Source organism: Hemitrygon akajei, chromosome 4, assembly GCF_048418815.1.
Source record: "Hemitrygon akajei chromosome 4, sHemAka1.3, whole genome shotgun sequence".
Taxonomy (NCBI): Eukaryota; Metazoa; Chordata; class Chondrichthyes; order Myliobatiformes; family Dasyatidae; genus Hemitrygon; species Hemitrygon akajei.
This window is the reverse complement of record NC_133127.1, coordinates 164,651,295-164,666,337: the sequence shown is the minus strand read 5'-3', so window position 1 is coordinate 164,666,337 and position 15,043 is coordinate 164,651,295. Positions and strand designations below refer to the sequence as shown.

The 15,043-nt window shown below is 40.3% G+C and overlaps 1 protein-coding gene across 5 annotated transcripts in view; it reads right to left on the bottom strand.

Annotated features, from left to right (window-relative positions):
• pds5b (PDS5 cohesin associated factor B) overlaps positions 1–15,043 on the bottom strand; it is a 278,218-nt gene that overhangs the window by 194,863 nt on the left and 68,312 nt on the right. For all 5 annotated transcript variants that reach the window (XM_073043864.1, XM_073043867.1, XM_073043862.1 and 2 more), the window contains one exon: positions 2,703–2,833. In XM_073043864.1, coding sequence (XP_072899965.1) covers positions 2,703–2,810 — 108 coding nt within the window. In that variant the 5' untranslated portion in view covers positions 2,811–2,833. The remainder of the gene's footprint in view (positions 1–2,702; positions 2,834–15,043) is intronic.

Sequence of the window (15,043 nt, the reverse complement as noted above, 5' to 3'; positions counted from 1 at the left end):
ATTCAAGTGCTTGTCAATATATGTCTCAAATATTGTAAGAGTACCTGCTTCCACCACTCCCACAATGCCTTTGAAAAAAAAGTTCCAGATTCCAACTACAATCTGTGTGGGGGTTAAAATATCCTAAGATTCCTTCTAACCCTCTTACCACCACCCTAAATCCACACATGCTAGTTTCAGACACCTGCATGAGGAAAACTTCCCTGCTTTCAATTCTATCCATGGCCCTTGTAATTTTGCATTTGTCAACTAGGTTTCCTTTCAGCCTCCTACATTCCAATGAAAATAATCCCAGTCTATTCAATCTCACCCCTTAACAGAAATAGAAGCAACATCCAGGTGAATCTTTCATGCATTTTCTTCACATCCTTATGATGTTGTGACCAGAAGTGCAGAGTACTAGAGCTAAAGCCCAACCAAAGTTTTACCATAGACTTCCTAATCCTACAATCTATGCACGAGCATGCGAAACCAGGTATTCTGCATGCCTCTTTCCCCACTACAAGTGCTATGACCTTCAGGGATCATTAAACTTGTACACCCTGTTCCCCATGGCTACTGGAATCCTTACATTAATTCTCTATCCTATTCTACACACCCTTCCTAAGTGTATCACCTCACACTTATCAGGAGTAAATTCCACCTGCCATTGTTCTGCTTATACTTATCAACCAATCAATTTAGTCCTGTAGCCCAGCACCATAATGATTTCTCATAGTATATGCCTTACATTCATATCTAAATCATTAATGCTTGCAATTGTCATTAATGCACATTATCTCCGGTCCTCAAGGCCTTAACTTCATATGCCTAAGGTATAAACAGTAATTTGATTTTAGCTTAAGCACCAATTCAGTATATTGGGAATGCTGAAGTTAGGTTGCAGATGGTCCCAATATCAAGAAAATCTCACCATTAACAAATAACAGTATGACTTCTATAATAGGCATTCCAGTGTGGAAATTTAATTCTCAAAACCAACCCAACTGCTTTTTTTGTACTGTGCATCATTAATCCCTATATTAACACAATATGCTGATTCATGAAACAATTCAGTTCCTTATTGAATTTATGACACAGCTATCACTAGGTGGCAGTCTACTCTACAAGTCCATGACTCTGAACTAGTTAGTTTGTTATAGCTCAAATTAACCATGCAGAATCTTTAGCATATTGTACAGTAACATCTGCCAACGGCTTCCTGATCTTAAACAAAGTACTTTACTGATGTATGGTTTTCCACTGTAACTTCTAAGCTCTATTTTAACTAGTCCCATTAAACTACAATAAAAGTCATTCAAATAATAATTAAAGCTTAAGTCTAACTATTTTTGATCTTGCCAAAATATTTCCATTGCCGTATTTTCCAAAATACAGAAATACAAAGTGTATCACCAGTATTTCAATCCATTGTTGTATCAACAACAGGTGACTGACATTTCCAAAAACAAATCTTCAAACAAATGACTACAAAATTTGGAGTTCATCCATCACCATTTTGTATTCGTTTTATATGAATGCTACAAGCAATGAAAGTCAGTTACAGACAAACGCAACATTATGGCAGCTTGGATTATGGAAGTTTGCTTTTACAAATCACTACTACCCAAAAATTTGAGGAACAGAATAGAATTTGCTCTCACTGAATACATGTAGAAAACAAGTAAATAAAAAATCAAAACAATTTTGTTATCAACTTGCATTTCTTAAAAATGATAATTTTCTAGAAAAGCAACCCCTTCCCCTGTAACTTGGGGTCACCTGTAATCAATTTGTTTGCTTGGATTTCTGTTTTCTCCACTATAACAAAAAAAAAATTTAAGGAACAGTTAGAGCAAGCATCATGTTAGGCTAGAAAATATGAAAATGGAAATAAATTCAGTTTTTGCACCACATAACAAGGAAATGGTCTCAAAATTAAGATACAAACACACAAAAAAACCTTTCACTATCAACCATATTTTTGCTTGTAAGGCTCTCCAACAATCCTACTTATGAATCTGCTGCAAATCAAGAAATTTGTTCCTGATGTATTAACATAGACAAGCTGATAGTTGGCATAGAAACAAGTCATTTGGCCCATTGTGTCTATGCCAACTATCATGCCTATTGATAGAATTAATGCAGGCAAGCGGCATTACTAAATTTCTCTGTGCCTTGCTCATTCAAGTATGTGTCCAGACGCCTCTTATATGTTGGTGCTGCTCGTGCCTCCCCATATCCTCTCATAGCTCATTCCAAACAAAAAAAAAGCTCCTTGTGAAAAATTTACACCTCAGATTTCCTTTAAACCTCCTCCCTCGCAACTTCAACCTATGCCTTCAAGTTTCAGACAGCTCCAGCATAGGAAACAAGACTCTGGCTATCTACCCTACATATGCCTCTCAAAATTTTACTACTTCTATCACACCATCATTACAGGGGAAAAGATATCCAACCTATCCAATCTTTCATAACTCAAATCAATCCATGCAACAGCCTTATGAATCTTTTCTACGCCCCCTCTATTTCAATCACAGCCTTCCTATAGTGGATTAATGTTCTCAGAAGTAGCATGATTCACAACACCTACATGCTTGGAACTTATCCACAGTTGATTAATTAATTAATTTTGAGGACTTATCAATAGTGTAATCACACTTGTAACAGAAGGTAATCAAGGTGCATAAATTCCAGTTTATTATTTTAGATTGAAAACAAACCTTTAGTCTTCGAACCATTTCTTCCTTGGATATTTTATCAGAGATTTCTTTAACCCCGGGTGGGTATATAATTTTTCCATCATTGGCCTTGGGCTTTGTGTGAGCCATAGTAAAAATTCACGTTTTCTCACCTGAAAATAAACAGAATACATAATAAGGGTTTTTTTCCTACCACTTCAGCTTATGAAACGTTAAGTGCCAATGATAGGGATGTCTTCCCACTTCTGATATTCACATATCAACATCAAGTACAGACAGTTTAACTACGTTTGGTATAATCACTTTTCAGTTCACCATACCACTATGCAGCATACTGCACTGTTACAAGACTCAATGCAAGTTAAAAATAAACCACCTTATCTGGTCAGAGTACATTGAAATCTTCTGGCGACTATACAGAATTCTCCATCCTTAGCCAACATGCTCTTTCTTCCAGCCTACACAAGAAACATTTTTTGTCCATCATCCTTTACTCTTTCCTCTCCATATATAATCAGACCTGTTAAATATGTCCAGCAGGGCTGAACTATAATACCCAAAAAATACACAGTTTAATTTGATTTCACATGACTTCAGCTCGTCAAAGTAATTCCTGTTTTTGCCCACCACACCATATCACCCTTGCCCAACTTCATGGCTGCTTTGATTAACTTGTTTCTTTCCTTCGCAGGTAAAGTGAAGGGTTCCTCACTTGAGCTTCTCTTCCATTTTCTATTTTGTTACTTTCATTGCCTCAGTTTATCTTATTCTACTCATACATGTCTAGTGCTAGGCAGGTGCCATAACCTTACCATTAACGAGACATTACATAAACCTAGAAGCTTAATGTGCTGGTTTCTGTTTCTATTAAGCCACTTTAACTCAGTCAATCAGGGTTCCTTTTCCATTTTCTCTCCTACTGAAATATAACTTGCATCTCTTTCCCAGTTTGATGTGCAGTGGCAGATCCAAATCATTGCTTGTTTCTCTTTTGATAGATTCTGTCTGATCTACTGAATAACTAGCATTTTGTTTTTATTTTGGATTTCTAGCATCTGCAGTTTTATTAATTGTCTTCTCGTATATACCCTTCTTCTTTGTCCCAATCGGCAAAAAAGCACGTGAATGTACTTACAGAATTATCATCAACAATATTGCATAAATGAGGCTAATACTACCCAAAGCTAACAGTTTTCCAGTATCTAAGCTGCTGTATATTTCAACCATTCTCCTTTATTTCCTATATTTAGTAATGGCAATGGTTTGTATACAAGTTCTGATAATACATACAGCATAGAGATTTACAGCACATTACAGGCCCTTCGGCCCACAATATTGTACAGACCATGTAACCTTCTCGACACACTGCCTAGAATTTCCTATAGAATGCACTATTTAAGAGGCTCTTAAAAGACCCTATCGTATCCACTTCCACCACCGCCACCGGCAGTGCATTCCACAAACCCACCACTCTGTGTGAAAAACTTGCCCATGAAATCCCCTTGGTACCCATTTCCAAGCACCTTAAAACTATGATCCCTCGTGTTAGTCATTTCAACCCTGGAAAAAAGCCTCTGGCTATCCACACGATCAATGCCTCTCATCTTCTTATACACCTCTATCAAGTCACCTCATATCCTCCATCGCTCCAAGGAGAAAAGACCAAGTTCACTCAACCTATTCTCATAAAGGTACACCCTCCAATCCAGGATTATAAATCTCCTCTGCACTCTCTCTATAGTATCTTCATCCTCCCTGTAGTGAGGTGACCAGAACTGAACACAGTACTCCAAGTGGGGTCTAACTAAGGTCTTTTATAGCTGTAACATTACCTCACGGCTCTTGAACTCAATCCCACAGTTGATGAATGCCAATACACCATATCAAGTCAAGTCACTTTTATTGTCATTTCAACCATAACTGCTGGTACAGTGCATAGTAAAAATGAGACAACTTTTTTCAGGACCATGGTATTACATGACACAGTACAAAAAACTAGACTGAACTACGTAATTAAAAAAAACAACAGAGAAAGCTACACTAGACTACAGACCTACACAGGACTGCATGAAGTGCACAAAAACAGTGCAGGCATTTACAATAAACAATAACCAGGACAGTAGGGCAAGGTGTCAGTCCAGGCTTCGGGTATTGAGGAGTCTGATAGCTTGGGGGAAGAAACTGTTACATAGTCTGGTCGTGAGAGCCCGAATGCTTCGGAGCCTTTTCCCAGACGGCAGGAGGAAGAAGAGATTGTATGAGGGGTGCACGGGGTCCTTCATAATGCTGTTTCCTTTGCGGATGCAGCGTGTAGTGTAAATGTCCGTGATGGCTGGAAGAAAGACCCCGATGATCTTCTCAGCTGACCTCACTATCCGCTGCAGGGTCTTGCAATCCGAGATGGTGCAATTTCCAAACCAGGCAGTGATGCAGCTGCTCAGGATACTCTCAATACAACCCCTGTAGAATATGATGAGGATGGGGGGGTGGGAGATGGACTTTCCTCAGCCTTCGCAAAAAGTAGAGACGCTGCTGGGCTTTCTTTGCTATGCAGCTGGTGTTGAGGGACCAGGTGAGATTCTCCGTCAGGTGAACACCAAGAAATTTGGTGCTCTTTACGATCTCTACTGAGGAGCCATCGATGTTCAGCGGGGAGTGGTTGCTCCCTGCCCTCCTGAAGTCAACAACCATCTCTTTTGTTTTGTTCACATTAAGAGATGGGTTGTTGGCTCTGCACCAGTCCGTTAACCGCTGCATCTCCTCTCTGTAAGTTGACTAGTCATTCTTGCTGATGAGACCCATCACGGTCGTGTCATTGGCGAACTTGATGATATGGTTCGAGCTGTGTGTTGCTGCACAGTCGTGGGTCAGCAGAGTGAACAGCAGTGGACTGAGCACACAACCCTGGGGAGCCCCCATGCTCAGTGTGATGGTGTTGGAGATGCTGCTCCCAATCCGGACTGACTGAGGATCCAGTTGCAGAGGGAGGTGTTCAGGCCCAGTAGGCTCAGCTTTCCAATCAGTTTCTGAGGGATGATTGTGTTGAATGCTGAACTGAAGTCTATGAACAGCATCCGAACGTATGTGTCTTTTTTGTCCATGTGGGTTAGGGCCAGGTGGAGGGTGGTGGCAATGGCATCATCTGTTGAGCGGCTGGGACGGTACGCAAACTGCAGGAGGTCCAGTGAGGGGGACAGCAGGGTCTTGATATGCCTCATGACGAGCCTCTCTGAGCAACACTGTCAACCTGCGCTGCAGCTTTGACTGTCCTATCGACACGACCCCAACATCTCTCAGATTCTCCACACTGCCAGGAGTCTTACCATTTATATTATATTCTCTCTTCAAATTAGACCTACCAAAAAGGAACCACTTCATACTTATCTGGGTTGAAGTCCATCTGCCACTTCTCAGTTCAGTTCTGCATCCTATCGATGTCCCACTGTAAACTCTCACAACCCTCCAAACTATCCACAACACCCCCAACCTTTGTGTCATCAGCAAACCTACTAGCCCACCCTTCTACTTCTTCATCCAGGTCATTTATATAAAAAAAATCACAAAGAGAAGGGGTCCAAGAACAGATTCCTGTGGAACACCACTGGTCACTGACCTCCATGCAGAATACAAACTCTTTACAACCACCCTTTGCCTTCTGTGGGCAAGCCATTTCTAGATCCACTAAGCAAGGTCTCCTTGGATCTCATGCGTCCTTACTTTCTGAAGAAGCCTTGGATAGGGAACCTTATCGTATTTTATAAAACACTCAGCGGTAATTTTTACCAGATAGAAGGTGGGGAAATTAATATGCCTTCGCCCTCTCTCAGTTGGCACCACCACCATTTGTATTACAATCTCTTTAGTTCCCACCCTATCAAAATAATCCTTTTAAAAGCTTCCGTCGGTAACTGGATACTAGACTTATTAAAAACTGAAAGATCACAGTTAGTCTGTGTAGATTTCATCTTACTTAAATTATTGTGCATTCTATTTATACTCTATATTCTATAAGTTAGTGTACTGCTGTGCTTTACACCCTGGTCCGAAGAAACATTGTCTTGTTTGACAGTATACATGCATGTAGTTAAATGACAATAAACTTGATTTGCTCTCTCCATTCCTTCCACTCTCTGCAACTTAAAGCCCTCTAATCTGCCAACTCTGGTGAAAGGTCAATGACCTGAAAAGTTAACAATCTTCTCTCTTTTCTATATCTCTATAATACATATATATTCATCTATAGATTAAACAACCAAGATTGACTGGAATGACACTAGGTCTAGCCAGCAGATCGAGGAAACTTAAAATGGCAGAACAAGGTAAGATTATTGCCATATTAATGCCAACAAGCCCAGTAAGCAATGTCCAACATGTAAAAATGAATCAAACAGAGCAGCTATTTTGAGGCCAAAATGCTAAGTACAGTACAGAGGTTTTTACAAGCGAAGTTTCAGTGAAAAGGCTGAAGGGTGTTAAGGTGCAGTAAGTCAAGGCAATGTTTTTCTTTCTTCTACCCTCATCATCAAAGCCCTATGCTCCTCCTGTGAAGTGAGAAAGAGATCAGGGAGAAATTGAGTACAGGCGGTCCCTGGGTTACAAACGTCTGACTTACGGACAACTTGTACTTACGAACGGACTGCCATAAAGCCTATTACATTAAAAAATTGAGTTAAATACAATGGTTTGTAATAACAAATGCACGCACTACTTTGTGGCGCTCATGAAAACATTGTGCTGCTTCAGTGGTTCGTCGACTTGAGGAAGGAGAACGCCGTCCGCCATTTTAAGTTGGATCAGGTTGCCGTTAACACTGTGTTGAGTGTGTAATTTTGTATTTAGCTTAAATTTTTCTCTTATTTACCCTTGTAACCATGCCTCCAAAGCGTAAATCCGATGAAATGCTGGTGATGCATCAAAGAAAAGGAAAACGATCACGATTGGAAAAAAAAGTGGAAATAATAAAGCAATCAGAAAGAGGTGAAATGCCATCGGTCACTCGAAAAGCGTTAGGCTACAGTCGGTTAACAATCGGAACAATTTTAAACAATAAAGTGATGATAGCATTTGAGGAAGAAGACTGGGACCCAAAAACTCCAGAATTGAAAAAGTTTTTGACGGAAGAATTAGCTGAAGCCTTTCGTCTCATTGAAGCAGGGATGGCAAAATTAGAGGAGCAAGGTCCTAATACAGAGAGATTCACCAAAGTTTACCGTACAGTTACCGAGGACCTCAGCTGCTACAAAGCCATTTATGATGAGAGAAAGAAAAGCTCTGCATAGAAAGGTAAAATATACACTATATACTAAGACAAACATTTGACTAACTGATGCTAAATAAGAACTGTATGTACCTGTTCCGACTTACCTACAAATTTGACTTAAAGACAGACTTAGGAACGGATCTCGTTCATAACCCAGGGCTTGCCTGTATCTCTACATTTGCAGAAAGTATGTCCAGCAGTGGCTCTCCTTAGGCCGTATGGATTAGCTGAAGTGTCGGCTGAACTCACTAGGGAGCACAGAGGCAGCAGAGTGCTAACGATGAGTTTTAGGGAAGTAGTCACACAACAGAATCAACTAGATAGATGGGTAGCTGTCTGGAGGAAAAGGTATAGAGTGTTGCTGTCCCTTGAGGCTTTCCCTTTATAACAAGTAGACTGTTTTGGATACTTTTGGGGTGGATGACCTCTCAGGCAAAAGCAGCAGCTGTATCAGTAGTACCTTTACTGGCTCCTTTGTAGAACAGGAAGGCCAAAGTCTAGAAGAACATCAGTGATGGGGACTCAAATCAGGTACTCAAATAGGTATTTCTGTGGCCAAGAGTAAAGATCAAGATGATGTGTTGTATTCCTGGCGGTAAGATCAAGGACGTACCTGAGCAAGTGCAGGACATTCCTAAAAGTGGTGAGCAGCCACAGATATCAAGAGAAAAATGTCATGCAAAGTAAATTAAAAGTGTCAGGGAAAAGGTTAAAATTCAAAACCTTAAGGCTTTTTCATTTATTCCCTGTGCTACTTGCTACTGGCAGCAGCAATAAAAGGATCATCCAAATGAATGTAGAACTCACATGGGGGAGGGGGGGCAAGAAGAGGAAGTTCTGCTCTTTAAGGCAGAGGTGACTTGTACAGGTTGCACCTGTCTGCGGGTCGGTTTACTAGTTACTCAGAAGCATTTAAACTAATCTGGGAGGAGAGTGGGACCCAAAGTAGTCATGTATCAGAAAAGAAAGTTAATACAAATATAAACAAGCCCAGTAGGCAGGCCAGGCCATGAAGCTTGAAAAGTCTGATTGTTTAAACTGCATCTACCTTAATGCAAGAAGCCACATAGATAGGGCAGATGAACTCAATAAATGGATTAGCAGTGGGATTAGAATATTTCATCTATTATAGAAATATGGTTGAGGAATGAGCAGGATTGGTACAGGTGACCCCCAATTTTCAGTAGATCAGGTACACCCTTATCCTTGTTATACGCGCCTTCAGACTATGCGGATCCACAGTTACGCGAGGAACCTATTTCTACCAACGTCTCCTTATATGCGTCCAAAACTCAGTTACACGAGGAGCTCTGCTTTCCCGCCAGTACAAGTCACGTGCGCACCCCTCACAGTTGGGATGAGAAGCACTGCTTTCCCGCCAATATAAGTCAGGTGCGCGTCTCACAGTCTAACTCCCGACAGTCTCGTATTGGTTTTGGCAAGCTGTGGATGTGCGATCTTGCGCTCTTAAACTTTTATTGGTTTTACCTACGGTGCAGTGATTTTGTGCTTGAAATATTTAACTATGTCTCCTAAGCATCCAATTTCATGTCCTGGGCCATCAGCCGAGTGGCAGAGAACTGCTTTAACATTTGAAAAAAAGTTGGAAATTATAAACAGTGCTGAATCAGGTAAAGGTAACACAGCTCTGGGACGCTACTGCCGGGAACAGAATTTTGCCTTTAAAGTTCTTCTGTTGCTTGACAATGCGCCAGCCCATCCTGAACATTTGGGCAGCATTCATCGTAATATAACAGTGCGTTTCCTGCTGCCTAACACAACATCGCTGATTCAACCACTCGACCAAGGTGTGATCCACATTCAAGTTTTTTTTTTAAACAGTGAACTACCTCTCAGATGCTGCAAGGAACAGACGATTTTGAAAATCCCGGGAGTTTACCAACGGTGAGGGAACGGTGGAAGTTGGAACACTTGGCACAAATGGGATGGACATGGACCCAAGTTTAGAACGCAGTCAGCATTTCAGTCCTTCCCTGCCATCAACCCTTCTTCCTTACAAGCAAATTTAGGCTGAAAAACAAAATGCTGCCAAGCAAACAACCCTCGCCACTTTCTTCAAACCGGTGTCAAATCCTGCTGCCATTCTGTGAGTCTTCCTTCACCCCTTGTTTTTCTCGATGTCCACCTTATCCATGTAAAGCTGCCCAACATCACAACAACCACTCATCTCCCACAGCAAACATACCTGCCACCGTTGGTGAGTACTGTACACCCTAATATGTTAACTTTATATGATTTATTACACTGAAAAATTACCTTAAATTGATGAAACATAATATAAATGTTGCCTTGTGGGTACTGCTTTTGTGTCGTATTGGTATGAAAATATGAATAAATTACAGATAAAACTTATTTAGGAAGTCCTCTGGAACGCATCCCTATTTTTGCCATTTAAATAATTATTCACATTATGCGTCAACTGCGAGGAACGTATCCCCTGCATATAACGAGGATAGGGTGGAAATTCATCCTTAAGGAATTACAAATAACTATCAAAAATTGAGATATAGAATAAAAATCTGTTCTTCCAAAATTTATGTGAAAGAATTTTTTTTCAACTTGCATTTTTTGCAGTGTGCACAAATGAATTGACATTGTGTTGGGGGGGGGGGGTGAGGTTGGAGGGAGGGAAAAAATATCACAAAATGCAGCATCTTCTATGAATGATAAGCTGTTTCTTTTACCATACCCAACCTCCCTGATGACTGCTTCAGGTTGACAAGAGATGGAGGTACAAAAGGAGGCGAGAAAGTATTGTTATATTATATCCCTGGTTGGGGAGTGGGCAAGGGATACATCCAGTGAGGCCCTAAAAGGTGGAACTTAGAAATAGAAAGGTGATCATTTTGATGGGATTATAAAGTTCAAAGTTTAAAGTAAATTTATTATCAAAGTATAATCGTATGTCACCTGAGGTTTGCTTTCTTTTAGACACACTCAGTAGATCCAAGAACCATAACACAATCAGTGAAAGACTGCACCCAACATGGCATTCAAACAATCAGTTCTGCAAAAGGCAACAGACTGTGCAAATCCAAAAGAAGACAGCTGGTGGTGAGAGTTCAGATGCTCCTGTACCTTCTTCCTGATGGCATCATGAGAGCATGACCTGGATGGTGGGAGTCCCTAATGATGGATGCTGCTTTCCTGTGACATCGCTCTATGTAGATGTGCTCAGAGTCAGGAGGGAGGGCATTACCCATGATGGACTGGGCCATATCCACTACTCTTTGTAGTATTTTCTATTCAAGGGCATTGGTGTTTCCATACAGGCTGTAATGCAGTCAGTCAATATATTCTCCTCTGCCCATCTATAGAAGTTTGTCAAAGTTTTAGATATCATGCCAAATCTTAGCATGTTCCTAAGGAAATAGAGGCATTGCCATGCTTTCTTTATAATTGTATTTACGTGCTGGGCTCAGGACAGGTCCTCAGAAATGATAACACCAAGGAATTTTAAATTGCTGACCCTCTCCACCTCTGATCCCCTGATAACATCCGGCTCACGAACCTTTAGTTTTCTCTTCCTGAAGAAAATAATAGTTACTTGGACTTCCTGATATTGAGTGAGAGGATGATACTGTAGCCCTTCTTAGCTAGATTTTCAATGTCTCCTCTACGCTGATTTGCCACCACCTTTGATTCAGCCAATGACAGTGGTGCTGTCAGCAAACTAAAATATGGCATTGGAGCTGTGCTTAGCCACACCGTAATAAGTGTAAATCAAGTAGAGCAGGGGACTAAGAACATAACCTTGTGGTGAATCTGTGCTGATGGAGATTGTAGAGGAGATGTTGCCAAACTGAACTGACAAGTGAGAAAATGTCTGCAAGTGAGAAAATCAAGGATCCATTTGCACAAGGAGTACTATGCACAGTTCTGGTTGCCAGAATATAGAAAAGATATGATTAAGCAAGATAGGGTGCAGAAAAGATATACATTCCTCATTAACCGAGGTTCCCTAAATTGCCAGAGTTACCCGTCACTACAACATAAACAATTCCCACCCTGATTGAAGGGTTTGAATGAGAAATTATACAGGCTGCATCTGTATTCCTTGGAGTGAAAGAGGCTGAGATACAGGTATATAAAATGTGGAGAAACAGACTGGATCAATAATCATTGTCTGTTTCCTATCATAGAAGTATATAAAACTATACAGCACACGTTTAAAGTGGGAGGGAAAAGATTTAAAGGGGATACAAGGGGTACATTATTCACACACAAAGTGTAATTAGTATCTGGGCACAAGAGATAACTGCAGATTCTGGAAATCTTGAGTCACACACATAAAATGTTGGAGGAACTCAGCATCAGGCAGCAACTATAGAGGTGGTGTTTTGGCTCAAGACACTTCATCAGGACCGTAAAAGGGAGCAGAAGCCAGAGTAAGATATGGGAAGGGAAGGAGCACAAGCTAGCACATGAATGAGCAAGATTAGATGAGGGGCTGACATAAAAAGCTAGGAGATGATAGGTGGAAAAGGTAAAGTGGTGAAGAAGGAAGAATTTAATAGGAGAGGACAATGAACCATGGAAAAAAGGAAGGAGGAAAGGGCCAGGCAGAGGTGATGGGCAGATGATGAGAACTGGGGGGGGGGGGGGTTAAGAAGATTGGGGACCTGAAAAAGAGGGCAGCGGGGGGGGGGGGTCATTACCATAATTCATGCCATCACACGTTGGGGCTACCCAGACAGAATATTGAGGTATTGCTCCTCCAACCCGAGTTTGGCCTCATTGTGGTAGTAGAAAAGGCTACAGACAGTTAGATATCAGTTTGGGAATGGAAAGTGGAATTGAAATGGATAGCCACCAGGAAAGTTTGCTTTTTGTGGTGGATAGTTTGCTAACGACACCACTATTGTTGGCTAAATAAAAGGTTGTGACAAATCAGCATATTGGAGGGAGATTGAAAATCTGGCTGGGTGGTGAGACAAAGGCCCACATCTGGTCCACTAGACATTGCTAAGGCATTGTGGGAGGGTTGATCAACAGCCTACTGAATTAAGCATCTGCTTGAAACAGTAATACTCACAGAATTTCACAGTTCAGTAGAATCCTAAAATCCTCTTTCACAATTCCTGTCCTAATAGTGCAAATGCATAAGAAGGTGACACATCTTCACCATTTTCAAACCCATGTGGTTCCAAGCAAAAGAAACCACTTCCTATCCAACTTCAGTTAAAGACGTACTCCTCCCAACTGCCACAACTTGGAAGAAAGAAATATCATTAAATATCAGAGCTGGGTCTATCCTCAACAATGGCGATAAATGCAACTACAGCAGTCCTGAGTAGATAAACAGTTTTAGTTTCCTTTCAAGGGTCTTGCAAGATAACTTGATTAACTGGCTGGGGTAGAAAAGGGTGTAGAATTTGGCAATTAAAAGAATTGTGACCTTGAACTAGCAACATCTATGGCCAAGCAATTTCAGTACTTCTAATCTGTGCTATCTACACAATATGGAAATTTGTTGTTCAGTCTTGCCAGCAATTAGCAGACCAAATCTATTCCAATTAATTATCACCCTGGTTATTATAAACAGCATTCTCAATCAGCATGTACTTACTAATAAACTGCTTACCAATATTCCATTGGGCTTTATTTTTCTACTTTGCTTCAAAACATCATTACAACTTGCTAACTACAAACTACAAATATGGGAAGTGCAAATGACTGACCTTGACAGGGAGGCAGCATCTGATTCAACAGAGCAAAGTAGCACAGATAAACTGAAAGCAATGTGAGAGAGAATGAAATCATAGTTGCTATGATTCTGACTCACATAAAATAGAAAGTCCCATTACAGCCTTCTCCTATCCAAAATGTTGCAGAATTGTCAGTCCCTTGTGTTTAATTACAAGCATCCTTAAAAACTTCGTCAAACTATGAACCTCAGCTCTTCAATTTGATGACAACAATTTTATTTTGATCTTCTTTGAACTCCCCGGAAGAAAATTTTTCTATAATCAGGCTGTTATCCCTAGCCAATGTTTAACCCTTAGTAGCTATTACAACAAACCAGAATGTTTAGTGATTTTCTTACTACTCTTTCCAAGAACCTGATCCACTGCATTTCTTAATTAATACAAAAACTAACAATTCAAAACTACTTCATTTCATGTAGGATCATGAAAGGTAGCAAACAAATCTTTCTAAATTTTACATCCATCCTAAACTATCAACAGTTTTAAAGTACGCATTTGATCACCACTCAGTTGTTTATGGTTAGAGATAAAATCTATTCAATTCTTTCTCTATAGCTTAGTTACAGTCTGTCACAGAGAGGTGTTAGATTTTAAATATGCAATTCAATTGAAGTGTATATGAAGTACAAGCCGAGGCGCATCTATCAGCAAATTTCCAAAATATATTTCTTCTGGATTTGAAAACCTACAGTTGCAAGAAAAAGTTAGTGAACCCTTTCAATTATCTGGTTTTCTGCATTAATACTCATAAAACATGGTCTGACACTCCGCCTAAATTAATAACATACAAACAATTGCACTTTTCATGTCTTTATTGAACACATTGTTTAATCATTCACAGTCCAGGTTGGAAAAAGAATGTAAACCTTTTTATGTAATAACTGGTAGAAAAATAATGTTTCAGTTCATGAGTATTTATGGGATACCTTGCATAAACAGCCCTCTTCAGGTCATGCCAGAGCATCTCAACTGAGTTGAGGTATGGACTCTAACTTCGCCATTACTAAACATGAACTTTCTTGTTTTTAAACCAGTTGCTGTTGATTTACTCTTGTGTTTCGGATCGTTGTCTTGTTGCATCATCCAATTTCTATTAAGCTTCAGCTGATGGACCTCTACCCTGATGTTCTTCTATAAAATGTCTTAATATAATTTTAAATTCACTGCTCCCTCAACGATTGCAAGCAAAGCAACCCCAAAATGTGATGCTCCTTCCACCATACCTCACAGTTGAGTTAAGGCTTTGGTGTACATTGCCCCTTTTCCTCCACACAGCAGCATGCATTTCTGCCAAAAAGTACCACTTTTGTCTCATCTGTCTGCAAAACATTGTCCCAGAAGTGCCATGGAACATTCACGTGGTCTTCTGCAAA